Here is a 24,845-nt window from a genome sequence, read left to right as displayed (position 1 = left end):
TTCCCCAGCCACTCTGGGAGGCTTCCAAAAAAATATTAAAATACCGTAATACATAAAACATTAAAAGCTTCCCTAAACTGGACTGCCTTCAGATGTCTTCTAAACGTCTGGTAGTTGTTGTTCTCTTTGACATCTGATGGGAGGGCGTTCCACAGGGCGGGCGCCACCACCGAGAAGGCCCTCTGCCTGGTTCCCTGTAACTTGGCTTCTCACAGTGAGGGAACCGCCAGAAGGCCCTCGCCGCTGGACCTCAGTGTCCGGGTAGAATGATGGGGGTGGAGATGTTCCTTCAGATATACTGGACCGAGGCCGTTTAGGTGAAATCATTAAGTCAGAAACAATGTATTACAAATGAAGATCCTTTTGTAATTAATAATAAAAGTATTACTTTGCTCAAGGGCAAAAAAGACTTGTGCAGGTTAGAAGGATAAAAGCCACTTAAATGTGCATTAAAATGTAAGCATCCATAATTGAAATATGGGCTGAAACAAACAGCACAAAGGGAGCCAGTCTGGGTGAGCTTCCTCCGCATCCCCTCTGTTCTTCTTCCCTTCCTTTTGCATCAGAGGTCTCTGCATCTCTGGGTTAGTTCAGCCTCCCCCTCTCAGGGTTTCCTCTGGGCACTGTTGCCCTGAGGCATCTTCGCAGCCACACTGCCTGTTGGACTGATGGGTGTTGTAGTCCCAGGCCATCAGGAGGAGCACCAAGCTAGGAGTGGCTGCGCTAGAGAGACGAGATGCTCATGGTGAATCTCCCCCCTTGCTGGATGGGGGAAGGAGGCGGCCTCTCTCACTTTGTCAGGGGGGCTCCCCTTTCCTTTCCTTGAGATTTCTTGTTCGTTTATTTATTGGATTTATATTACACTTTTCCTTCAAGGCACTCTTAAGTGGCGTACATGGTTCTTTTCCCCATTTAATGCCCACAACAACCTTGTGGGGTAGGTTAGGCTGAGAGGCAGTGATTGGCTTCCAAGATCACCCATGGCTGAGTTGGGGAATTTGAACCCTGGTCTCTCCTGGGTCCTAGTCCAACACTCTTAACCACTGTGCCACAGTGCCTCTCTGCTGATGCTCCCAGAGTGTCTGGCCTCTCCTGGTCGTCCCTGGTGGTTGGGCATTTCCCCAAGGGCCTCTCTCTCTCTCTTTCCTTCTCCAGGCGAAGGGGAGGACGTGGAGGACGAAGAGCAGAAGGGGCCGGAGCTCAAGCAGGCGTCTCGCCGGGACATGTATACCATCTGCCAAGCGGCTGGCCTAGGTAGGTACCAGCTCCTGTGCTCCCTTGGCCTTTGCAGTGAGTCAGTTCTCTGCCTCCGCAGTTGGAGGCAGCCGTACTTCTGAATCCCTGTTGCTGGAAACCTCAGGAGGGGAGAGGGCTGCTCTTGTGTTCGAATCCTGCTTGGGGACTTCTGGTCGGCCCCTATGAGAACAGGGGGCTGGGCTAGGTTGTGGTGGTGATAATAATAATTTTTTAAAAAATATTATTTATACCTCGCCCATCTGGCTGGGTTTCCCTGGCCACTCTGGGCGTCTTCCAACAAAGGATTACAAATACATTAAAACATCAGTCATTAAAAACTTCCGTAAACAGGGCTGCCTTCAGATGTCTTCTAAACATCAGATAGTTGTTTATTTCTTTGAAATCTGATGGGAGGGCGTTCCACAGGGCGGGTCCCACTACCGAGAAGGCCCTCTCCCTGGTTCCCTGTAACTTGGCTTCTCGCAGTGAGGGAACCACCAGAAGGCCCTCGGCGCTTGACCTCAGTGTCCGGGTAGAATGCTGGGGGTGGATGGCTGACGGTAAACCCCAGCAGGGCTGTCCTTATATTCTCATGATTGACGGTTGCTGTTGTCCCCCTAGATGGCCTAGCCAAGAAGTTTGGGCTGACCCCCGAGCAGTTTGGGGAGAACTTGCGCGACAGTTACCAGCGCCACGAGACAGAGCAGTTCCCAGCTGAGCCCTTGGAGCTGGCCAAGGATTACGTCTGCAGGTAGGAGCCCTGGCTCAGGTGTGGCACCCTCCTGGCTGGGGAGCGGGGGCCCTTTGACCTGTCCTGCCTCAGTTTCTTCCTTTGGAAAGGAACTCAAAATGTCTTGGCGTTGGGCATGTTCGTTACTTGTTTTTCCAGCTCTTAAACTCTTCTCAGCTGGTTCAGTTGTGACTTGTGTGTCCGGGTTGTGCTTTTTGGTTGACAAACATCGCTTTTGACAAGGTTTGCGCCTACAGGCATCTGCTTTGTGGGTCTCTTTTGCATTGGCGTTTAATTTATTTAAATATCTATTCATTCATTCATTAAAATGTATACAACACTTGATTGTAAAAACACACACACAAAGCAGACAGGCTTCAAAGCAGTGTACAGAGAAAAATATAAAGCCTTAAAATTATTGATAATAACAGTTAACAGCAATAATGTTAAGGCTTTTGGAAAATTAAAATAGCAATAGTCTAAAAGCAGATTAAATTCGCAGCAACTTACCTAAACCTCTGGGTAGGCTTGCCTAAACCAGAATGTTTTCAGTAGATGCCAAAAAGTGTACAGCAAAGGCACCTGCCTGTTTGCAATAGGCAGGGAGTTCCAACGTGCTGCCACACTAAAATATTCTTACAAATGCAGAACCTGTTACAGTGCCAGTTCCATCAGTTGAAGTGGTCGAGTGGGCATAAACCACACTTTGGTTATAAGACCAGAACACATTGCAATTAGTTTTAGAATATCAGACACATCAGTACAGAAGCTGGTTGGCAAAGCCTCTTGGGTTTGACCGGGCTGCCTGAATAATGCACGTTTTTAGAAGGCTTCCTGTGGGTGGGCTGTGATGAAGGCGGAGACGGGAGGAAATGAGTGGGTGGGAGTTGTGAATAACAGCTGGAGGCTGGGAGTGAGGAAGGGGGTGATCCTGCGCCCCACCCTGACCCAGCCATGCCCTTGCCTTGGCGCTCTCCACAGCCAGTTCCCCACCCCGGAGGCCGTGCTGGAAGGAGCCTGCTACATGGTGGCCCTGCAGATTGCCCGCGAGCCCTTGGTCCGGCAGGTCCTGCGCCAGACCTTCCAGGAAAGGGCAAAGATCAACGTCGCTCCTACCAAGAAAGGGAAGAAGGTAAAGCGCACCTGCCTGGGTGGTTCTCCCTGGCGAACGGGGGGAATCTGATGCCAAGGCTCTCTCTGCTGTAGTGGTGGTGGAGCTGTTTGGCTTGGGCTCTGGACAGACCCGGGTTCAAATCCCTCTTCGCGTGCCTGTCCCCAAGGCCCAGCCAGTAACTCTTCAAACCCGTTTGCGGCACGCTTGAGAATTCACAGTTCAGCAAGCAAAGGCTTACATTTAAAAACTGAGCAAGCAGAAGCTGTGAAAGAAAATGTGGAAGAGGAAGTGGAAGACCATGGCAATATATCTATGTCTCTCAGCCTAGTCCTACCTCACAGGGTTGCTGTGAGGGTGGCAGGAGCAAGAACCTTGAGTTTCCTTGGGTTGGAGGGAAGGCATTAAAACATGCACAATTGGCAGGGGGAAAGAGAGGCAAGTCCTGGTGGTCGATGGGAATAGCTGAATTCCAAAAACATTGGCATGGAATTGGGGGCTGCGAGCGTGTCCTGGGAGGGCCTGCTTGGAGTGTTCCTCTCTTCCCCTCTTGAGTCACTGCCTTCTCTCTCCCCTTCTCAAAACGGCAGGATGTGGACGAGGCCCATTACGCCTACTCCTTCAAGTACCTGAAGAATAAGCCTGTGAAGGAACTGCGGGACGACCAGTTTCTGAAGATCTGCCTGGCCAAGGACGAGGGGCTCCTGACCATTGACATCTGCATCGACATGAAGGGCGTTGAGGGGTGAGTCTGCGCCTGAAGACCCCCCCCCCCTTTTCCCTGCTGGGTGAATCTCAATGTCATTGGGTGGGTAGTAAGTTGCTCCATGGCAGATCATCTGCTTTGCTTGCATGCAGAAGGTCCCAGGTCCAATCCTGGCATCTGTCTCCAAGTAGGGCTGCAAAGGACCTGAGTCCAGCTGCAGCCGGTGTCCCTGTAGCGTTCCCCAAACAAGGAAGGATTGGACTCTGATTAATAAAATACACACGAGGCTTGATCAGCAAGACTCTGGGAGGAGTGCATATAATAATCCTCCCTCTCCACCCCTCGGCCCAGGTCGTTTTATTCACAAAAGAACTTTTTACACAGTGTTCGTAAGAACCAATCAGATTTCCCCTGAGCATTTTTTTAAAAAAACCCCACGTGGGACAAAGTCAGATCAGACGAAATCCTGTTAACTACAAAAACTACTTTGAACATGCCTACGTATCTGAGAGTAAATAAAGCAGGACATTCAGCAAACCCAGAGGTCATAAACAAGCAGTAAAGGAAGGAAGGATGGGGTAGTATTTACCATCTCTTTATGAACTCTCTTCCTGGCCCTAAGATCTATCTAAAGATTAACAAACTCAAGGAAAGGTACATCAAAGAAGCTACCTGTCAAATTGATACGTGGATGCTTGCGAAGATAACAGCCCAGGACTCTAGCCTGTCTTTTACAGGATTTATTGAGTTCAAAAACTTACGTACAGAGCAGAGGTTTTCAAAGCATGTCTGCCTCAATTGCTAGCAGTTTCTGGAAGTCTTTGAGCTTCTCTCTCTCTCATCTTCCATGTCTCCTGAAAGTCTCTTCTCCCCCAACGCTGACGAAGTATAGCTGCTCATCAGAGGAGGCTCTCTGTACATTCCTGTCTCTCCCCTCTTCTCTGCGAACCGATCCCTGACACTACCTACTATCTTTATGACCCAGGATGCCCGGTGAAGCACCTGGCCTGTGTTTTTAAAATGCTGATATGTGTCTGTCAGGCAGAGAAATAGGACATAGATGCAGAGGCATGGATTGATCAGAAATCATATCAAAATGGCTCAAACGCAGTCAACGCATTGCTGACACAAATGGCTTGCTCCATATTTTTTAATAATTCCTCATAGCAATCCCACCTGATCACTACAGTCCCCTCTTGTGTTGCCCAGCCAACTGGCATCCAGGGGCCTTTACTGCCTCCTAGTGGTGGGAGGAGTGATGAAGCCATGATGCCTAGGAGCCACTGACCGCCTTCTTCTCCTCCTCCCTTTCCAGCTACGGCAACGACCAGTCCTACTTTGAGGAGATCAAGCAGTTCTACTACCGCGACGAGTTCAGCCACCAGGTGCAGGAGTGGAACCGGCAGCGCACCTTGGCCATTGAGCGGGCGCTCAACCAGTTCCTCTACGTCCAGATGGCCATGGAGCTGAAGAACAAGCTGCTGGTGGAAGCCAAGGAGTTTGTCATCAAGGTGGGTGTCCAGTGCTGCCCACCCCAAGCCCCCTTGGCTTAGGCCCCATGTGCTTGGGGAGCAGCTGGCAGGCATATCCTGCCTCTGGGAGAGCAGGCCTAGCCTAGATAGTTGCTCAAGGAAGAATCCTATAACTGTAGAGTTGGGAGGGACCTCTTGGGTCATCTAGTCCAACCCCCTGCAATGCAGGTGTCACAGCTGAAAAATCCCTGACACCTGAGTAGGTGAGCAGGCTTTCTTACTGCAGGCTGGGGGTGGGGTTGCATTTGGCATCTGAAAAAAATCCATGTTTTAATTTCCCCCTCTTTGTTAAGCAAAACTTATGGTGAAATCCCAGACCTGGGCCAGGGGACTTGGGAGGAGACCTCCTTCCGCCACCCCTCTGTGTCACCCAGCTTTCCACTTCCCAGTGCCAAAAAAAAGTCTTTGGGAAACATGCATCATGAATGCAGAATAAATGCCTGCAATGCAGATGTGCATGATTCTGTCCGATTTTGTGTAGTTTAGTTCCAGGAAATAAGAGCCAGGTGTGCCAGCTGTGGTGATGGCAGATACTCTGGTCCTTTTCTCAATGTGCTACCGCCCTTCCTCTCCAGAGAGGCTGCCTTGCTTTGCACGGAAGAAAGAAACAAGCATTCCTTTTTGCATATTTCATATATGGATGAGCCAGGTGTTTGCCTCTGCAGGTGACAGTGGGCGACTTTGTGTTTCAAGTATTTGCACCCGAGATAAAATCACATTATAGAAGTGGCTCCCAAGCTTGGGGGGGGGCACAGCCCCCTCAGATCCATAAAGTCATCCCCCTACCCTATGAAAAGCATCATTCAGAACAGCTGTTTGCACAACCCACTAATAACACAATGAAATTCAAAACAGTAACAATTAATTGCACATTTATTCATAATCCTGTTAAAACTATTTAATTTAATTCAAAAAACCAGAAGAACTTTATTCGGTGAGACCAGCTTTTCAAAGCATTGCCACCTCCAGTTCCCCTTGCCTCTTAGTGCCACCTAGGGAATTCCACCGCCCTCTTTGGGGACCACTCTCATGCAGCCCAAAAATGGTTCTTTGAGCTCTGCCCTTAGATACTTTCTGAGGTTCCGTCAAACCCTCCAAATGGTCCAGGTGGAAGTTTCTTCCAGGGTCTGCCCATGAGTCGCCTTCCTCCTTCCTTTTCTAGGCTTGCAGCCGGAAGCTGCACAACTGGCTGAAGGCGGCTCCTTACCGGCCAGACCAGCAGGTGGAGGAAGACGACGACTTCATGGACGAGAACCAGGGGAAGGGCATCCGGGTGCTGGGCATCGCCTTCTCCTCGGCCAGGTATGGAGGCTCCTTGGCAGAGATGCGTCCCCAGCGCCCTGGTGGGGTTTCCTCCCCGCTTTTCTAACGGTGCACCATTCCTTTTTCTTACAGAGACCACCCTGTCTTTTGCGCCCTGGTGAATGGGGAAGGGGAGGTGACGGATTTCCTGCGCCTGCCGCATTTCACCAAGCGAAGGAACGCCTGGCGGGAGGAGGAGAGAGAGAAGAAGGTGAGGGGAGAAGCTGAAGACTTTGCTAGGAAGCCCCCAGATACTTGCGGGAGCTTCTGGTGCAAGGAGTCGGTCTGTGGTTTTCCTCCCACCGCCAGTCTGGAAGTGCAGGGCTGCTGGTGTGTCTCTGGTCTCAGGCCTAGAACATTCTCCCCGCAGTCTGCTGCAACCCTCATCTGAAATACAATACAATACAATACAATACTATAATCTTTATTGTCATTGTCCCATACAGAACAGCAAAATTGAACAAGCCAGCTATCCCAGCCTAGTTAGCCCCCTAAAACTCTGATACCCCATGATTAAATAGGATATACTCCCATAGAGACTACCTTACACTGTGTATAAAACCAAAATCGCATTTGGATAGAAACTGTTTCTCAGGCGGCTAGTCCTAGTCTTTATAACCCTGTACCTTCTTCCAGAAGGCAGAAGCTGAAAGAGATCATTTCCGGATTGCGCACTATCTGCAGCTTTCTTGTTTCTGGTATAGTGGTAGAGTCCTGGGCTCTAAGACCTGGGAGAGACCAGGGTTCAAATCCCCTTCTTCTTTCCCGCCCCCAACTCCCTGGTGGAAATTTGAGCCCATCACAAGCCCTGCCTCCATACTGGCTGAGAGGGCTTTCTTCCCATCACCAAATCACCTGCATTAGGAGCCTTTGTGTGTAAAGTCGCTGTGTTCTGTCCAGTGTCCTTTCTGCCTCCCTCACTCTCTACCCCTTTCTCTGCCCTCAGGCTCAGGATATCGAGACCCTGAAGAAATTCCTGCTCAGCAAGAAGCCCCACGTGGTCACCATTGCAGGAGAGAACAGGTGAGCCACCTGAACAGCAAAAGAGCCTGACTGCTGGATCGTGCTCAGGACTCCTCTAATCCGCCATCCTGCTCTCACAGCAGCCTGCCAGATGCCTCCTTCTCAGCACATTCAGCCCTCATCTCATTTTAAAAAAAATATTTATCTCCCACTTTTCTGTTTTAAACACAAAACAATCACGACTCCAATCAGCTTTCATCATACTTTAAAACAGCCAGCTGGAGTGAGGGTGTGTACAGGGCCTGCGGTATATAATCTACTCCTGGTTTATATTTGGTGTTTTTGTTTTTTGTTTTTTTGTTTGTTTTCGGATTGGCTGTTTTAAATACTTGATGCAAGCTGCCTTGAGTACTTCTGCTGCAACAGGAAAGGAGGATATGAATGGTTTAAGAACAACAGAAGTTTGCTCAGGAATTAGCAAGTAGCGGCTCAGTGCCGGGGAATGGGGGACCTTTTTCACCCTGAAGGTCACATTCCCTTCTGTTTTTTTGTTTTAAAATGTTTTTTATTACAAATTTGCAACAAATTGTAACGTAATCAAAAATTCAAATTACATTTACATTTCAAAATCCCCCCACAACCTCCCTTCCTGGTTTATCACATACTTGTTTCTTCTGCTTATAATATACACCTTATACACTAAAATTAAAGTTATACATTCTTATTCTATTTTCTTTTTTCAACCTTTTAACCACATATTTATATTTTCTATTTATTAATTGTAAGTGCCGGCCACGTTCCCTTCTGGATCATAGCTGTCAACGTTTCCCCTTTTTTAAGGGAAATTCGTTTGTTCCAAATAGGATTCCTTGCAAGAAAAGGGGAAAAGTTGACAGCTGTGTTCTGGATGCAGCCTGCCAGGGGCCCGCATGCCGGGATGGGCGGGGCCAGAGGCAAAAGTGGGAGGAGCAACAAATGTAAACTGCCTTTGCATGGTAGAGTAGTTTCTCCATTCAGAAATCCCTTTGCATCCTTCATCCAGAAAAACGAGAGGCATCATCAGGGTCCAGCCAGGCAAAAACACTCAAGGGAAGGTCCAGCACTGGGCCGGTGACGGGGTGTGTCCTGAGGGCCAGATAGAGAGGTTGCGGGGGGGTCATCCTTTATGTAGAGCAAGCACTACGCCCAGACAGGGACAGGATGCCTTCTGCTGCACAGCTCCCTCTTTGGGTCAAGAGATGCCGCTCAGTTTGCAACTGTGGTTCGCTGTCTCTCATGGCCAAGCTCTCAGCTGTTTCCTGCTTCCTCCTCTCCCTTTGCCAGGGATGCCCAGATGCTGATAGAGGACGTGAAGCGCATTGCCCACGAGCTGGACCAAGGGCAGCAGCTCTCCTCCATTGGGGTGGAGCTGGTGGACAATGAGCTGGCCACTCTCTACATGAACAGCAAGAAGTCCGAGGTGAGCCTGGAGACCCTCCCCCCATTGCCCAAACTCGGGGCACTTGCTGTCCCCTGCCTGAAGCCCTGGAGAGCCACTGCCAGCCAGGGTAGGCACTGCTGAGCTAGACGGACCAAGGGTCTCTAAATGAGGTTCTGTAGTTTTCCGTGTATAAGACAAGGTTTTTTGACTTTTAAAATATGTTACAAATTGGGTGTCATCTTATACATGGAGGGGACAGACAATAGGTGGTTTATGCGATACGTGCGATTGGCAGCATTGGGCAATCTATGGGCAATCCTCCAAAAAAGCTCAACAACTCTGGGCAGTCTCCCCCCATTTTCCTAATTTTGAGTCCCCCAAAATAGGCGTCTTAAACACGGAAAAATACAGTAGTTTCTTGCGTAGTGTCTACCTTTTAAAAAGTGTTTAATTTTATTTGTGGTTACAGTCCAGGAGCCATCAGGAACACAGCAAATTTGAAAACTACACACTTATTAGGAAAACTTTTTCCAGGTCTTGATATTGGCTTTTATTTCAGTTGTTTTAATCGTTGATGTTGCTGATTTCCCCCCACCCCTTTCTCGTGATGCTATATCTTATTGCCGTTCATATTACAGTGGTACCTCGGGTTAAGTACTTGATTTGTTCCGGAGGTCCATACTTAACCTGAAACTGTTCTTAACCTGAAGCACCACTTTAGCTAATGGGGCCTCCCGCTGCTGCCGCGCCGCAGAGCACAATTTCTGTTCTCATCCTGAAGCAAAGTTCTTAACCCGAGGTACTATTTCTGGGTTAGCGGAGTCTGTAACCTGAAGCGTATGTAGCCTGAAGCGTATGTAACCCAAGGTACCACTGTATTTGGATGTCATGGGAAGCTGCCTCACATGTGGTTATGAGAGGAGGGCTATATGAACCCCTTTCTGGTGTGATTCTCTTGCAGACCGAATTCCGGGATTACCCCCCTGTCCTGCGCCAGGCCGTCTCCCTCGCCCGCCGCATCCAGGACCCCCTGATTGAGTTTGCTCAGGTCTGCAGCTCCGACGAGGACATCCTCTGCCTCAAGCTGCACCCTCTGCAGGTAACGCCACAAATTCTGTATCTGTAAAGAATTCCATGTCTGGAGAGGCACTGCTTTTTCATTCGGAAATCTGGTTCAGTCCCTGGGAGTGTGTGAAGGCTTTCAGTTGTCCGTTGAAATCCTGGAGGCCGGCTGTGAAAAGGGCTTGTGTCTGGGGTTGGGGGGCTGCGGGGGGGGGGGGCAGGCAGTCATTTTCCATTGCAAGCTGAAGCAGAATAAATCATGTTGAGTCCCTGCCTCTTTATCCCCTTGCCCTTTGATATATTTTAAGATCCACCTTACTCCCACTTTGTTGTAATCTGCTTTAACTGGTTTTTTAATAAAGTCTTCTTAAATTCTTGTAACCTGTCCCGGGACCTCATGGAGGGGGCAAGGCAGGTAAAATAAATAAATACATGAATGACATTACATTACATTTGTATCCCACCCTTCATCTGCAGATCTCAGGGCAGTTCACAGCATAAAATTACAATAGAAAACATAATAAAAATAAGAATAAAAACAGACCAATAACTCCCCCTCCCACAACACATTTAAAAGGGTATGTCAATCAGTTAAAGGCCCGGTTGAAGAGCGATGTTTTCACCAGGTGCCTAAAAGTGTATAATGAAGGTGCCCGTTGACGAGGGCTGCCCTGTGCCCTGCAGTCTGCCACCCTGGAGCTGAGCCTTACGGCTCCGGTGTGTGAGTATAGAATATAATAAAATAGAATAGAATTTTATTATTACGCTCACAGACCAGTTCCGGGTCACTTACAATATCAGGAAAATCATAAAACACAACAGAAATACATTGAATTGCAATTGGGTATAACAGAGACAATTCAGCTATAGCAGCAGTTAAAAAAATAGATTAAATCTTGATCACTAAAATGTAACCTAAAATTATCATTTAAAACCTTAATCATTTTAGTAGTACAGCTTGTTCCCTGAGTTTTATGGCAGTCACACAGAATTTGGCCACCCTCAGTGTGAGTTTTAGACATTGAAGTTCAGACCCATTTGGAGATTTTTGTAAAGCAGGAGTGATAAATACCGAGCGTATATCCCCGTAGAAACGGCAGCGTAACTAGACATGAGAGACAGTTTCTACCTCCATCAAGCTGCAGGGGCAGACTCATTCCACGCATGGTTTAGCCTCGAATCTGCCCTGCAATAAGGCAGATGGCAGCCCGTTGATGTGGGTGTGTTTTTTCTCCCCCAGGAGCACGTGGTGAAGGAGGAGCTGCTGAACTCCCTGCACTGCGAGTTCATCAACCGTGTGAACGAGGTCGGGGTGGACGTCAACCGGGCCATCGCTCACCCGCACAGCCAGGCCCTCCTGCAGTACGTCTGTGGCCTGGGGCCCCGCAAGGGCACTCACCTGCTGAAGGTAAGCAGAAGGCCCTAACAAGTCAAAGATGGCACTTGCGTAAGTCTCCCCCTTGAGGCTAGGGTGGCCTCACTCTGCCTCCTGGTAGTAGGGGCCTGTCCTTCTTCCAGCTCTGGGTTGGTTCAGTCTCCAGGCAGGGAATGATCCTTGCCTGAAATGCTGCAGAGCTGCTGGCAGTCTGTGTAGGCGGCACTGAGCTATATGGACCCAACAGTCGTATCTTGGTAGAAGACAGCTTCCTGTGTTTCTATTTAAAAATCTCTTCATTTAGAATCATGAGGACTAGGGTTTTCCTTTTGAAGGGAAGTAGCTTTAGGTTAGTGGTGGAGCACCTGCTTTGTATGGGAATGACTGAATGTCTGAAGCCCTGTGGACAACACTGAGCTACGTGGAACTGTAGGGGAAACACTAGTTTCCCTTACTGGAGGTCAGTAGTAAATCAATCGGTGTTTATTTTGCGCATTCAAGGCGGCAGCCCTAATGCGGAAGTCACTGCAAAGAATTGAAATGCAGTACAAGCATAGGTGTAGCAACAAAAAATCATCCACCCCTTTATTACGTTCGCTCAACACCGTCGTGAAGCATCGTTTCAGCGGCACTAACCAACCTGCAGTTTGCTCCTTTTGACACAACTGTTCCCTTTCGTTGGTACTGTGTTTTACACCGCCGGCTATGCAGAAGTGCTTGATCTGCAGTTCTCTTTGCGGCTTCTACGGCATTTGTTGCATTCTGCATCTCCTGATGTCTCCAAATGTTCTCTTTTCTGTAACATGGCTCACTGGCTCCTTTTCAGCCACGTCAACTGTGGCCTTGTCTTTCCCCCTCCTAACAGTTTCTTTTCAGGGCAACGTGACGATTTATCTGTTTTGGCCTCTTGGTATAAGGCAGCCTCCTACACTCGTATATTACGGAAGAGGCCCAGCTCAGCAGGAGAGCCGCTGCCTCGCAAGCAGAAGTTCCCAGGCTGAAAAAGGGATAGGCAGGAGGTGACAGGACAGGACCTTCTCTGCCCTGGGACCTTGCAGAGCCCCTGCCAGTCAGAGGAGGCTACAGGGGGCTTAGAGGGACAAACATCCTGTCCGAGCATAAGGCCCAGGCCACCCAACCTCCTTATATAAGGCAGCTCCTTTCTGCCAGGACGAAATGCCTCCCTCCGGGCAGAACTGTGCCACATAATTCCTGATCTGCATTTGTAAAAACTCAAATCTTTTAGTGTGGCGGCACCTGCACTTTGGAACTCCCTGCCGTTTTACCCCAGGCAGGCCCTTTCGCTGTGTTCCTTAAAGCACCTGCCAAAAACATTTTTTAATTTAGATGAAGCCTACTCAGATGTCTAGATTGCTGGCCTGTTTTTAGTTTTAATTTTTGGAATGTTTTAATTGTTTCTTACTAACAACCGCTGTTGTTTTCTTATTTGAGGTTTTCTACCATCAAACAGCGCATGAATTTTTATGAAATGAAATAAAGGAATGCTCTGTGCCCCTCTTAGATCCTGAAGCAGAACAACACCCGGCTGGAGAACCGGACCCAGCTGGTCACCATGTGCCACATGGGGCCTAAAGTCTTCATCAACTGTGCTGGCTTCATCAAGATCGACACAGCATCGCTGGGCGACAGGTGAGCAAGTGGGGCGGCAGCGGGGTGGTGGTGGTGAAATGTTCAAGGAGGTCAGAGGTTTCCCTCCCTGTCCTTCAAGACTCAGGTTGGTCCACAGGATAAACCAAGGATCAGCAAACTTTTTCAACAGGGGAGCGATCCACTGTCCCTCAGACCTTGTGTAGGGCTGGACTATATTTTTTTGGGGGGAATTCCTATGCCCCACAAATAACCCAGAGATGCATTTTAAATAAAAGGACACATTCTACTCATGTAAAAACACGCTGACTCCCGGACCGTCTGTGGGCCGGATTGAGAAGGCGATTGGGCTGGATCTAGCCCCTGGGCCTTAGTTTGGCTACCCATGGGATAAACTCACAATGTTTTGATTACTATTATTTTTTATAAATGGTTCTATAGATTTTTTAAATAAATAAATAAAACAAAATAGAGAGAGTCTGGCTGCTGGATCAGGCTAGAGGCTCAGCATTGTGTCCTCACCGTGGGCAGTCAGATGCCTGTAGGAAGCCTCCAGGTGGGATCCAAACACGAGAGCCCTTTCCCCTCCTGGGGCTTCCAGCAACAGGTCTTCAGAGGCATCCTGCCTCCCGCAGTAGAGGTGCAGAACAGCCCTTGTGGCTGCTCACGACTGGTAGCCTTCTGTTCCTCCGTGAATTTGTCTCATCCTCTTTTATAGCCATCCCTGCATCAGGACTTCCTTCTGTTCCAGGGGGTCTCGGTCGCCTTTGCAAGACCAGCGCACTCCAGTTTTTCACACCTTCTGCTCAGTCCTCCTTTTCCTTCTCTTTTTGTAGCACGGACTCCTACATCGAGGTCTTGGACGGGTCCAGGGTCCACCCGGAGACCTACGAGTGGGCCCGGAAGATGGCCGTTGATGCCCTGGAGTACGACGAGTCAGCTGAGGATGCCAACCCGGCCGGAGCTCTGGAGGAGATCCTGGAAAACCCAGAGCGCCTGAAGGACCTGGATCTGGATGCCTTTGCCGAAGAGCTGGAGAGACAGGTTGGTGGCGGGAAGAGCCCCCAGGGGCTTAGATGGGGGGCGGGGAGAATCTGACCCTCTGGTTTTCACTTCTCCTTTTTCTGTCTGCCTCCCTCTCTCTCAGGGCTACGGTGACAAGCACATCACCCTGTATGACATCCGAGCCGAGCTGAGCTGCCGCTACAAGGACCTGAGGAGCCCCTACCGCTCCCCCAACTCGGAGGAGGTCTTCAACATGCTGACGAAGGAGACACCCGAGACGTTTTATATAGGTAGGAGATGTTCTATATATGTCTGCCTCTCCCCTCGGGGCAAGGCCTACTGAGGAGGAGGAGGGCAGTTGCTGGTTCTGGTGCTTAAGGCCAGAGAAGTGGTGGCATTGATGGAGACTGGTGGGGGGTGTCACCAGCACACCCCCTGGGGTCACCAATGTGCTGCCAGCCTTCTTTATTTATTTGGGTTTTGGGGATAAAGATTTGATTTCATTTTATAGCAAGTATAAAACAGAGAGAACGGCTGCAACAGCATATGAAAATCAAAAGCAAAGGGGGTTGCGAAACACCTCTTGTGCACCCATAAACTCCACCCTTCCTATCCCACCTGTGCCAACTTTTAAACATCTCCAAAAAACTTTTCTATTCCTCTAGGCCTATGCAGGCAATTAAGAGTGCTTCCTTCCCCAAAGGTCTGCTTTTGACTTTCTAAATGTGGTTTATATGGTTTTTATTACATGGCTTTATGTATTCTCACTGTAAACTGCTTTGAGAGAGAGAGAGACGTATACAAATATTTTTACAATTAATCAACCTCCATCCCCAGGTAAACTCATCATCTGCAACGTGACGGGAATAGCCCACCGGCGGCCCCAGGGGGAGAGCTACGACCAGGCGATCCGGAACGACGAGACGGGCCTGTGGCAGTGCCCCTTCTGCCAGCAGGACAACTTCCCCGAGCTCAGCGAGGTAACAGAGCAACACCAGTGTGGTGCAGTGGTTAGAGAGGGTCAGACTAGGACCTGGAAAACTAGGGTTCAAGTCTCCATTCAGCCACGGAGCTTGCCGGGTAGCCATCATTGTGTCTCAGCATAGTCTGCATCGCAGGGTTGTTGCAAGGATAAAATGAGGAGGTGGAGAACCGTATAGACCACTTTGAGCTCCTTGGAATAAAAGTTGGAATATAAATGCAACAAATGAATAGATCTGCGCCATCAGCAAGTCTCGTTCCCTGGCAGCTGCTGCGATGCTTGCTAGGCAGGGGCGCCTCACCTGCCCAGGCTTTTGGAGAGATCCCGGCTAAGGGCACACATGGCCAGCCAAGCAGCCACTCGAGTGTGTGTGTGTGTGTGTGTGTGTTTGCCTGGGTCCTGGTTAGGCAGAGCTCCACCCTCTGCCCTCCTTTTGCCGTGACTTTGCTTCCTCTGCTCCGTTCCAGGTCTGGAACCACTTTGACAGTGGCTCTTGCCCCGGCCAGGCCATCGGGGTGAAGACGCGGCTGGACAACGGTGTCACGGGCTTCATCCCGACCAAGTTCCTCAGCGACAAGGTGGTCAAGCGGCCAGAGGAGAGGGTCAAGGTAGGCCATTTCCCTGCCTCCAACCCCCTGCAATTTAAGTATCACAGCTAAAGAATCCCTGACGGGGGGCCACCCAACCTCTGTCTAAAAACCACCCGTGAACTTCCACGGGAGCCCCTTCCACCACTGAACAGCTCTGATTGTCAGAAAGTTCTTCCTGATGCTGAGTCGGAATCTCCTTTCTTGGAACTTGGAGCCATGGGTTCGAGTCCTACCCTCCGGAGCAGGAGAAAACAATCTTTTTATATAATATATATATAAATTTTATTTTAACATATCATTTTCAACAATTATAAAGCATACTTTTATATCTTATATGGGCTTTTTTTACTTCCGCCAATCACGTCTGAAAAATTTTCAGTCTTTTCCACTTAATTTGCATTTCTTTCTTTCATTATTACATATAAGTATCGTAACTAATGTATTTCTTCTTTATCTTCTTTTGCAATATTTCATATATTCCTCCTTACAAAACTTCTTGTAGTCCTACTAGTGTAATTTGTTGATTACAGTTGATCTTCAAATAGTTTGTATATTTCTTCCAGTCTTCTGTGAATATCTGGTCCCGCAGGTTTCGAATCCTTCCTGTCATCTTGTCCAATTCTTTGTAGTCCATTAACTTCGTCTGCCATTTTTCTTTCATCAGTATTTCTTCTTGCTTCCTTTTCTGGGCCAACAGGAGAAAACCATCTTGTTCCCTCTTCCCTGAGACAGCCCTGGAGATAGTTGAAGATGGTTCTCTTATCTCCTCTTAGTCTCCTCTTTTCCAGGCTAAGCGTACCCAGCTTCTTCAACCGTTCCTCATCAGGCTCGGTTTCCTTGCTCCTCTCAGTCGCCCTCCTCTGCGCACCTCTTTATCCTCCCGCTGACAGTCTGCCTCTGTCTCGCCCAGGTGGGGATGACCGTCCACTGCAGGATCATGAAGATCGACATTGAGAAGTTCAGCGCTGACCTGACCTGCCGGACGTCAGACTTGATGGACAAGAGCAATGAGTGGAAGCTTCCCAAGGACACCTACTATGACTTTGATGCCGAGGCCAGTGACCACAAGCAGGAGGAGGAGTACAAGAAGAGGCAGCAACGCACCAGTGAGTCCCTGGCACTCAGCCGGCTGTCTTGGGGGCAGCCAATGGGGTGGGCTGTGGTCCCAGTCAGTGGGGAAGTGAGCAATAGAAAGAGCCTGTTGGATCAGCCCAGTGGCCCATCTGGTCCATAATCCTGTTCTTCCAGTGGCCAACCAGATGCCCCTTATGGGAATCCCACAAGCACCAGAGCGTTCTCCCCTCTTGTGGCTTCCAGAAGCAACTGTGGAGGCAGAGCCTAGCCATTATGGCCAGTAGCCATCGATAGCCCTCTCCTCCTCCTCCATGAATTTCTCCAGTCCTCTTTTAAAACCATCTAGTTTGGTGGCCATCCCTGCCTCCTGTGGCAGGGAGTTCCACAGTTTAACTTTGCGCTGCTTGGAAGGACTTTCTTTGACCTGTCTCGTGTCTCCCATTACCCCACTTTGCTGGGTGTCCACAAGGTCTAGTGTTATGAGAAAAGGAGAAAGCTTTCCTCTTCCCGCTCTCACCATGTATAACTCGCACTGTGTCCCCTCGAATTCACCTTTCCTCCAAGCAAGAAAGCTCAGTGCGCTGCCACCTGTCTGCCTCTCTTCCCCCTCTCCACAGCGTACATCAAGCGTGTGATAGCCCACCCCTCCTTCCACAACATCAACTTCAAGCAGGCTGAGAAGATGATGGAGACCATGGACCAGGGAGATGTCATCATCCGCCCCAGCAGCAAAGGAGAGAACCACCTGACGGTCACCTGGAAAGTCAGTGACAACATCTACCAGCACGTGGACGTCCGCGAGGAGGGCAAGGAGAACGCCTTCAGCCTGGGGGCCACCCTCTGGATCAACACAGAAGTGAGTCCGGAGGCAGAAAGCCTGGTGGGCTTGTGGGGAAACCCACCTTGACCCCTCCGCCTGTAACCCTCTCTGCCTTTTCCGCCCCAAGGAGTTTGAGGACCTGGACGAGATCGTTGCCCGCTATGTGCAGCCGATGGCGTCCTTCGCCAGAGACCTGCTCAGCCACAAATACTACCAGGATTGCAACGGGGGAGACAGAAAGGTGAGCGCACACACATCTGGGCAGAGCTGAGCTTGGGGGCTTCTCTTTTCAAGGAAGAAGTGAGCCATGGGCGCTCCCTGCCCCTGTGAGTTGGCACTGCCACTGGGGGAGAGGAACTTCCCAGGGAAAAGAGCCTAACCAGTGCCCACCAGGTAAGGTCAGGGTGCCAGGTGAGGCAATGCTGACCGGGCTTCGCAGCATATCCAAAAGCCCCTTGACTTCCCCCGGACGGCCATTCAAGGAGGGGAGAAGCCCCTGCTCTGGATTCCCACCCCCTTCAGAAGCAGTGCTGATAGCCCATTCTGTTACTGCTCTGTCCGTGTGCCAGAAACTGGAGGAGCTCCTGATCAAGACCAAGAAGGAGAAGCCCACCTTCATCCCCTACTTCATCTGCGCCTGCAAAGAACTTCCGGGCAAATTCCTGCTGGGCTACCAGCCACGGGGCAAGCCCAGGTGAGTTCCCCGCCCCCCCCCCCCGGGACTAGTCCTTGTTAGGGGAGGTGATGATAAGGTGCCTCTTGGGGGATCACTTTCCCACTCCTGCCCATCCCCAGCAAACCCCCTTTGGCTTGGAAGCTGCTTTAGGCTGGGCCATTTCTCCATCTAGCCCCATAATGTCTCCTCTGATGGACAGCGGCTCCCCAAGAAAGAGCAGCTTTCCTGATATCTTCTCAGGAGGTGCTGTGGTCCTTCTGCGTGCAAAGCTAGACTGAGACCCAGGCCTGCTGACAGGCGTTATTCCTGATGCTGAAGGGGTGGGAATGGTCAGAGGCAAGGAGAGGTGTCCTCAGAAGGGGCTTCAGAAGCTCAGGGGCAGAAATGCAGATTCCGAAGTCCATCCAGTTCTCAAAACACCTGCAAGGAGGGCTTGGGATGCCTGGCAGGATATATGTTGATGCCCAGGGAGAAAGAGACCTTCCAGATGTGTCTGGACTCCAGCAACAAAGGAGGAGGGTGGGAGTTGGAGCCCAGCAACATCTAGTGCCAACTCCCCGCAAGGTCTGGGCTCTTTCAACAGAGCTGCCATGTTTGGAGAAGGGCTGTTGCTCAGTCTGACTCTTGAGTGACCTTCTCCACACAGAGATGTCTGTTGATTGGCTCATTGCATTTAGAGAACGCTTTCTTGCAAGGCACCTGAGGTTCTTTACCATTTTAAATTATGAGAATAAGCAAATGCTGCAAGATATTTTCAGGCCAGCTTCAGGAGCTGGTGGCAGGAACTCCCTGGCCTGGCCTCTCTCGCTTTTGCCCTTCCTCAGGACAGACGTGTCTTAAGTAGTCCCAGGAAACTGGGGGGGGGGGGGGTCCTCTTGGGTGGTGGAAGGCCCAGTCTCCCTGGCCTGGGCCTCATCACTTCCCAGCTTGGGATGACTCTGAGCGGGGGTGTTCAACTCAATGTCACCAGGGTGGGGGCCACTTCTCTCCCTGCAGGATTGAGTATGTGACGGTTACACCCGAAGGCTTCCGGTACCGCAGCCACATCTTTCCCACAGTCAACGGGCTTTTCCGATGGTTCAAGGATCACTATCAGGATCCTGTGCCAGGTAATCCCAGCCCCAATTAGGGGACAAAATCGAGGTCAGCGAGAGGCTTCATGTGTATCATGGGGATGGGGGAAAGGCGGCAGCCGTGAACCAGAAAGGCCACTTCTGACAAAATAGCATGCCCCACTGCGGGGCAGGAGACAGGCTTGATGGCCCCGCCAACGTCACCCTAGGGCAGGGGTGGGGAGCCAGTGCCCTGCCCCCCCCATTATGATATTGTTTGACTCCTTCCCATTGGCCATGCTGGTCGCAGTGGCAGATGGGAATTGGAGTCCAGCAACCTCTGGAGAGCATCAGGTTCCCCCTCCGTGCCCTGGAGCTAGCCAGCCTTCTTCCTCCCTCCTCAGTTGTGAGCACACCCCGGGATCTTGTGAGCTTGGGGTGCTGTCAGCTTTGAGGACAAGAGGTGCCTGATGGAACTGGGACTCCAGCCTTCTGCTTCCTGTCTCCCTCTGAGGCAGCCCGGTGGGACGGCCACCCCCCAGGTGGTGGTTATGGGGAGAGGAGGCCCTCTTGACTGCTGGAGCAGCTGCCCTCATTCTGTTGCACGCCGGGGGGCAGGGGGGAGATGCCCCATGCGCAAGCAGACCACAGTCCCCTTGTGCAGCGACTTGGTCAGATCCCCAGCCCCTGCAATTCACCTCTCTTCCCACCCCCAGGAGTCACCCCCAGCAGCAGCAGCAGGACCAGGACTCCGGCTTCCATCAACGCGACTCCCGCAAACATCAACCTGGCAGGTGAGTCCCCTCTACCGCTGCCTCCCCTGCTTTTCCCGCCTGCTCTTGGCGTCTTTGCTCACGGGCTCCGCCTCGCTTCTGCCCCGCAGACCTGACCCGAGCGGTGAACGCCCTGCCACAGAACATGACCTCGCAGATGTTCAGCGCCATCGCGGCCGTGACGGGCCAGGGGCAGAACCCCAATGCCACCCCTGCGCAGTGGGCCTCCAGCCAGTACGGCTACGGAGGCAGCGGCGGCGGGAGCAGCGCTTACCACGTAGGTGAACGCAGGAAGAGAGGGGCCGGGTGGGGCAGAGGGCGGGGACTGGGGGGCACCGGGTGGGGCTGCTCTAGACTCGTTCTTCTGGTTTTGGGGGCAGCATGTCCCAGCCAGCGCTCAGGCTCCGGTTAAGGTAAGAATCATTGAGTTGGAAGGGTCCCCAATGGTCATTAGTCCAACCCGCCTCCCCGGCCTGCTCTTGATTGTTCACACATCTGCCTTCCTTTGGGAAGGACGGTGGCTCAGCAGTACAGCATCTGGCTTGCCTGTGGAAGGTCCCAGGTTCCGTCTGGGTTGGGAGACACTCCCTGCCAGTCAGTGCAGGCAGCACTGAGCTAGATGGACCCACTGAGCTAGCTTCCTAGCTGGGCATCTTCTTTTTCTCAAAGTGTGGGTATCGCAGCATCACCTGCATGCAGTTCCACCGTTTTTCTTCACGTTGCGTTTTCTTCCACTAAACAGAGTAGATGAAAGGGAAACCGGCCGCGGGCAAGTGAGTAGCCCCCACTCTAAAGGAATGTGCTGGGGGGGAGTATGAAGGAGGCAGGCTGGACGCTGGCGAGGGGGAGAGGACGTGAAGGACGCAGCTAAGCTGCCAGCGAGAAAAGGCTTAGCGGAGGAAGAATTTGCTGAGCCGACAGGCAGGCCGGCAGCGCTTGGCCGGCTGAGCTTGCTAATCGCCTGGCAGGCAGGGGCTGTGAGTGGAAGGGCCTCTGGTCCTCCCACTGACCTGGAATTAAGGGCACCTTCCTCCGCTCTTAATCCTGGCACCTCACAAACACTTGGCAGTGCCCTGCGGAGCGCAGTCAGGAGAGGGGGCTGCGTCTCGGGCAGAGGGCATCTGCTTTGCAGGCAGAAGGTCCCTAGTTGAGACCCCAGTGGCTCCTCCAGGTGGGGCTGGGGAAAAGACTTCCTGCCTGAGACTCCCCTGGAGAGATGCTGCCAGTCTGTGTAGACAGGGCTGAGCTAGATGGAGGCAACAGTCTGATTTGGTATAAGGCAGCCTCCTCTTAAACCGGCCTTTAAGGCAGAACCATGAGGACCAGGATCTTGTTACATTTTTAGGGAAAGAGCAGCAGCTCAGGAGCAGAGCAGCTGCTTCGCGTGCAGAAGGTCCCTGGCTCAATCTATTTTTACTCAGCGTTAACTGCTTTTCATTCTGAATTTTGAACGGCTGTAATGTACACTGGGACCTGCCAGTAAAGGGTGGGTTATAACGATGATGAGGGGCTGGGAATGCCCCCCAACTTGAAGCCTTGCGGAGCTGCTGACTCGGCAGAAGGCAGCCTCCTTTGACCTCCCGTCTCTTGATGGCACACGGACTGGCTGGACGCAGAGGAACGGTGTGGGGAGCCCCCAACAGAAAAGGCTCAGAGCCCGGGAATGATGAGTGGGAGGAGAGGGAACAGACTGGGAAGAGGAGGTTGAAACTGAAGAGGTAACAGTGGGCAGAAAGAATATTTGACAGAGAGCAGTCCAGACTCGGAGGCATAAGAAGAAGCCAGTGGTCTCCCTCTCCCCCATGGCCTCCCTGAACCAGAAGAGGCATGAAGAGGGAGAAGCAGGGGCAGGTGCATTGGCATAGTCTCAGATTGCTTGTGAGGGACCTGGTGGGGGAGGGAGGTTTAGGCGGATGTGGGAAAGCAGGGACCTCTTCCTCAGTCCCCACAACTGCCTCATAGGGGCAAGACCTTCGGAACCAGTTGCTGTTCTCACTAGGCCTGGCCTCCTGGGTCAACTTTGCTTCCTTGAATAAAGAGTTAACATCACTGACGCCGTGTGATTGATTGTTCACCTGCTCCTGACAGCTGGCCGCCTGCGCCCATGACTGTGGCTCCACAAGCTCCTTTCTGATGCTCCCACTCAGCCCTTTTTCGTCATTGGCTAATCTGCACTTTAATCTCTTTGTCTCTCTCTCTTGTCCCAGGTCTTCACGACTCCTGCCCAGCAGCCGGTGGCCACCCCACTTCTGACCCCCAGCTACTCCTACACGACCCCCAGCCAGCCCATCACCACCCCCCAGTACCACCAGCTCCAGGCCAGCACCACACCCCAGTCCACCCAGTCTCAGCCCCAGTCCCAGCCATCCTCCAGCTCAGCGCAGAGGCAGCAACCCAAGTGAGTGCTGCAAAAAGGCTCCTTGTTTTATTATTTACTTTAATGACGTTGCATTTCTATCCCACCTTTTCCTCCAAGGAGCTCAAGGCGATGTACATGGTTCTCATTTAATCCTCACGGCAACCCTGTGAGGTAGGCTAGGCTAAGACCCAGTGAGCTTCATGGTCCTACTCCAGTCCTCTAACCACTATGCCACACTGGTTCATGATGGAGAAGTGGGGAGGTTGGAGAGGGAAGGGGGGAGAAGAAGAAACCACTGAGGGAGAAAATTGGGGTGGGGTGAGACAAGGAGGAAAGGGCAGCACAGTTCAGTCAATTGATCAGTCGGGTTAAAAATATTCTTGATCTTTGGGGAGATTTGTAGAACACCTGGAGGGGGAAGGCTGGATTAAAACAAGCACTTTTTTCAAAACAGAAAATTAAAAACAATGGCAGGCACCCCTTTAGAAGAGACTTTCCCCCCTATGTTTTGTGTGCATTTCAGTCTCTCTCACGGACTCCTCTGAGGCAACGCTCACCTGCTGCAGGTGCTTGCCTCACCTGAGGCACTGGCTTCAGAGTCGTCTTTAGACAGGTGTGCGTTTTGTGCAGGTGGAGATGATCGGCTGAGGCTCCTGCTCTTCACTGACGCAGGAGAAATCAGGGCAGGAGAAACCAGATTTCTTTCAGCGGGAGGGCAGCCCCTACAGTGGGGGCTTTGCTTGCCCGCTGGGGCCAGAAGTCTAGGTTCAATCCCCAGTGGCATCTCCAGGTGGGGCTGCAAATGTCCCCTGCCTGAAACCCTGGAGAGCTGCTGGTCAGTGTAGACAACACGGAGCAAGGGTCTGGCTCAGTATAAGGCAGCTTCCTAGGTCCGTCTTTAAATCAGCACTTAATTCAGAACAATGAGGACTGGAATCCTGCCATATCTTTAGGGCTAGGGCACTTTATTTGCATGCAGAAAGCTCTTTTGCATGCGCCTAGACATTCTGTTGTTGCTCCCGTAACTTCGGTTTAAGGTGCCCTTTAGCCTCCAGCTTTCCTCTCTCTGTTTCTAGCACTGGATTGGTCCATTGCCCTTGACCTCCTTCCTCTCTCCCCCCCTGCACAGGTCCAGCAGCCACACGGCCATCGACTGGGGCAAGATGGCGGAGCAGTGGCTGCAGGAGAAGGAGGCCGAGCGGAGGAAGCAGAAGCAGCGGCTGACCCCCCGCCCCTCGCCCAGCCCCATGATCGAGAGCACACCCATGTCGGTCGCCGGAGACGCCACCCCGCTGCTAGATGAGATGGACCGGTAGTCCTGCTCCCCTCGCTGCCGCCGGAGACCCCCTCCCTCCCTCCTGCCGGCTGGCCACCTCTCTCGGGGTCTTTGTTTCCTTTGCACTGGACACTCAAGGCATGTGCCAGGGACGCTGGGCAGCGCCCTCCTTGTGGGTTGGAGAGGAGAGGCCCTTGTGTATATACTGGCATTGGAGGCAGCCTTTCTGCTGGGCGGGGCGCCAGTCCTGACCCGGCCCTCCCGCTGCTCTTCTGCGCTTTGCTCTCGCAGCCGGCGTCAGCTGGTCCTCCCTCCAGCGATGTTCTCTTTTTCCGAAACCGCCCCTGGAGTGCTGGCCAGATCCGGCTGCGTGGAGGAATAAAACCTTCGGGATTGGGGGGGGCAAGGGGTTCCAGGAGAGGGGCTCTGCCAGTGACTGGGCCAGGGTTTGCTCTCTCAGTCTCTCTCTCTCTCTCTCTGTGTCTGTCTGTCTTTCTCTCCCTCCTTCTTCGCTCGTTGCCTGTATTTGTACGTATGAAAAGGGCTTTGCTTTTGCCCACCCCCCTGGCATGCCAGGGCGAGGGGGGGCGCTCCGTGGCTGGAAGAGAATCCAGCCTCCCTTCCCCATCAGCTGGCTTTTCCTTGGCACACCCTCTCCGGGACAATATTTATTCAGTTGTGTTACTTTTCATAAAAAAGGAGACTGCAGAGTTGAACCTGGGGCGACCGCGGCTTTTGTTTGGGAGCTGCAAAGTACCGGGAGAGTGAGAGTTTTGCGGCGGCCTGAATGCCAAGTAGTGCTCCCCCCCTTTACCCACCCCACTGCCCCCCCTCTGCTCACTCCCAACAGCACCGAGGAATAAATAGTGTTTCTACTGAACCTTTGTGGAGGTTTTCTCTCTCCTTGCTTGCCAGCCAAAGAGGGCAGAGACTGACTGGACTCCCTTGCACAAAACCCAGGGCCAAAGCGGGGGCAGTGGGGAGGTTGTGTGTGAGGGGCGGGAGGGAATATGTGGGGTGAGAGGAACTGGCTTGGGGGGGGGACTCTGGAGATGCAGGGATTTAAGTGCCTTCCTTTTCTGCCCAATCTCCTGTGGGTGGGGGGCTGGGGACTGCTCACAAAGCCCCCGCAACTGCGCCAGCCCTGCGGGGGTGGACAAAGGCTCTGCCTCAATTCCTGAGTGGCGGATCAG

At 51.8% G+C, this 24,845-nt stretch overlaps 1 protein-coding gene across 1 annotated transcript in view; it reads left to right on the top strand.

Annotated features, from left to right (window-relative positions):
* Nucleotides 1-24,532, top strand: part of SUPT6H (SPT6 homolog, histone chaperone and transcription elongation factor) — a 43,364-nt gene extending 18,832 nt beyond the window's left edge. The window contains exons 13-37 of the mRNA XM_083587285.1: nucleotides 1,156-1,254; nucleotides 1,858-1,987; nucleotides 2,948-3,098; nucleotides 3,668-3,822; nucleotides 5,099-5,294; nucleotides 6,478-6,617; nucleotides 6,711-6,828; nucleotides 7,564-7,640; nucleotides 8,904-9,039; nucleotides 9,962-10,099; nucleotides 11,303-11,470; nucleotides 12,960-13,087; nucleotides 13,882-14,089; nucleotides 14,193-14,340; nucleotides 14,888-15,030; nucleotides 15,500-15,640; nucleotides 16,533-16,728; nucleotides 17,314-17,552; nucleotides 17,644-17,757; nucleotides 18,086-18,210; nucleotides 19,189-19,301; nucleotides 19,961-20,038; nucleotides 20,128-20,294; nucleotides 22,225-22,415; nucleotides 23,506-24,532. Coding sequence (XP_083443411.1) covers nucleotides 1,156-1,254; nucleotides 1,858-1,987; nucleotides 2,948-3,098; nucleotides 3,668-3,822; nucleotides 5,099-5,294; nucleotides 6,478-6,617; nucleotides 6,711-6,828; nucleotides 7,564-7,640; nucleotides 8,904-9,039; nucleotides 9,962-10,099; nucleotides 11,303-11,470; nucleotides 12,960-13,087; nucleotides 13,882-14,089; nucleotides 14,193-14,340; nucleotides 14,888-15,030; nucleotides 15,500-15,640; nucleotides 16,533-16,728; nucleotides 17,314-17,552; nucleotides 17,644-17,757; nucleotides 18,086-18,210; nucleotides 19,189-19,301; nucleotides 19,961-20,038; nucleotides 20,128-20,294; nucleotides 22,225-22,415; nucleotides 23,506-23,692 — 3,686 coding nt within the window. The 3' untranslated portion in view covers nucleotides 23,693-24,532. The remainder of the gene's footprint in view (nucleotides 1-1,155; nucleotides 1,255-1,857; nucleotides 1,988-2,947; nucleotides 3,099-3,667; nucleotides 3,823-5,098; nucleotides 5,295-6,477; nucleotides 6,618-6,710; nucleotides 6,829-7,563; nucleotides 7,641-8,903; nucleotides 9,040-9,961; nucleotides 10,100-11,302; nucleotides 11,471-12,959; nucleotides 13,088-13,881; nucleotides 14,090-14,192; nucleotides 14,341-14,887; nucleotides 15,031-15,499; nucleotides 15,641-16,532; nucleotides 16,729-17,313; nucleotides 17,553-17,643; nucleotides 17,758-18,085; nucleotides 18,211-19,188; nucleotides 19,302-19,960; nucleotides 20,039-20,127; nucleotides 20,295-22,224; nucleotides 22,416-23,505) is intronic.
* The last annotated feature ends 313 nt before the right edge of the window (nucleotides 24,533-24,845 follow it).

Source organism: Podarcis filfolensis (genome assembly GCF_964270895.1).
Source record: "Podarcis filfolensis genome assembly, chromosome: 15".
Lineage (NCBI taxonomy): Eukaryota > Metazoa > Chordata > Lepidosauria > Squamata > Lacertidae > Podarcis > Podarcis filfolensis.
The sequence above is the reverse complement of the archived record's forward strand: the minus strand, read 5'-3'. Positions and strand labels throughout refer to the sequence as shown.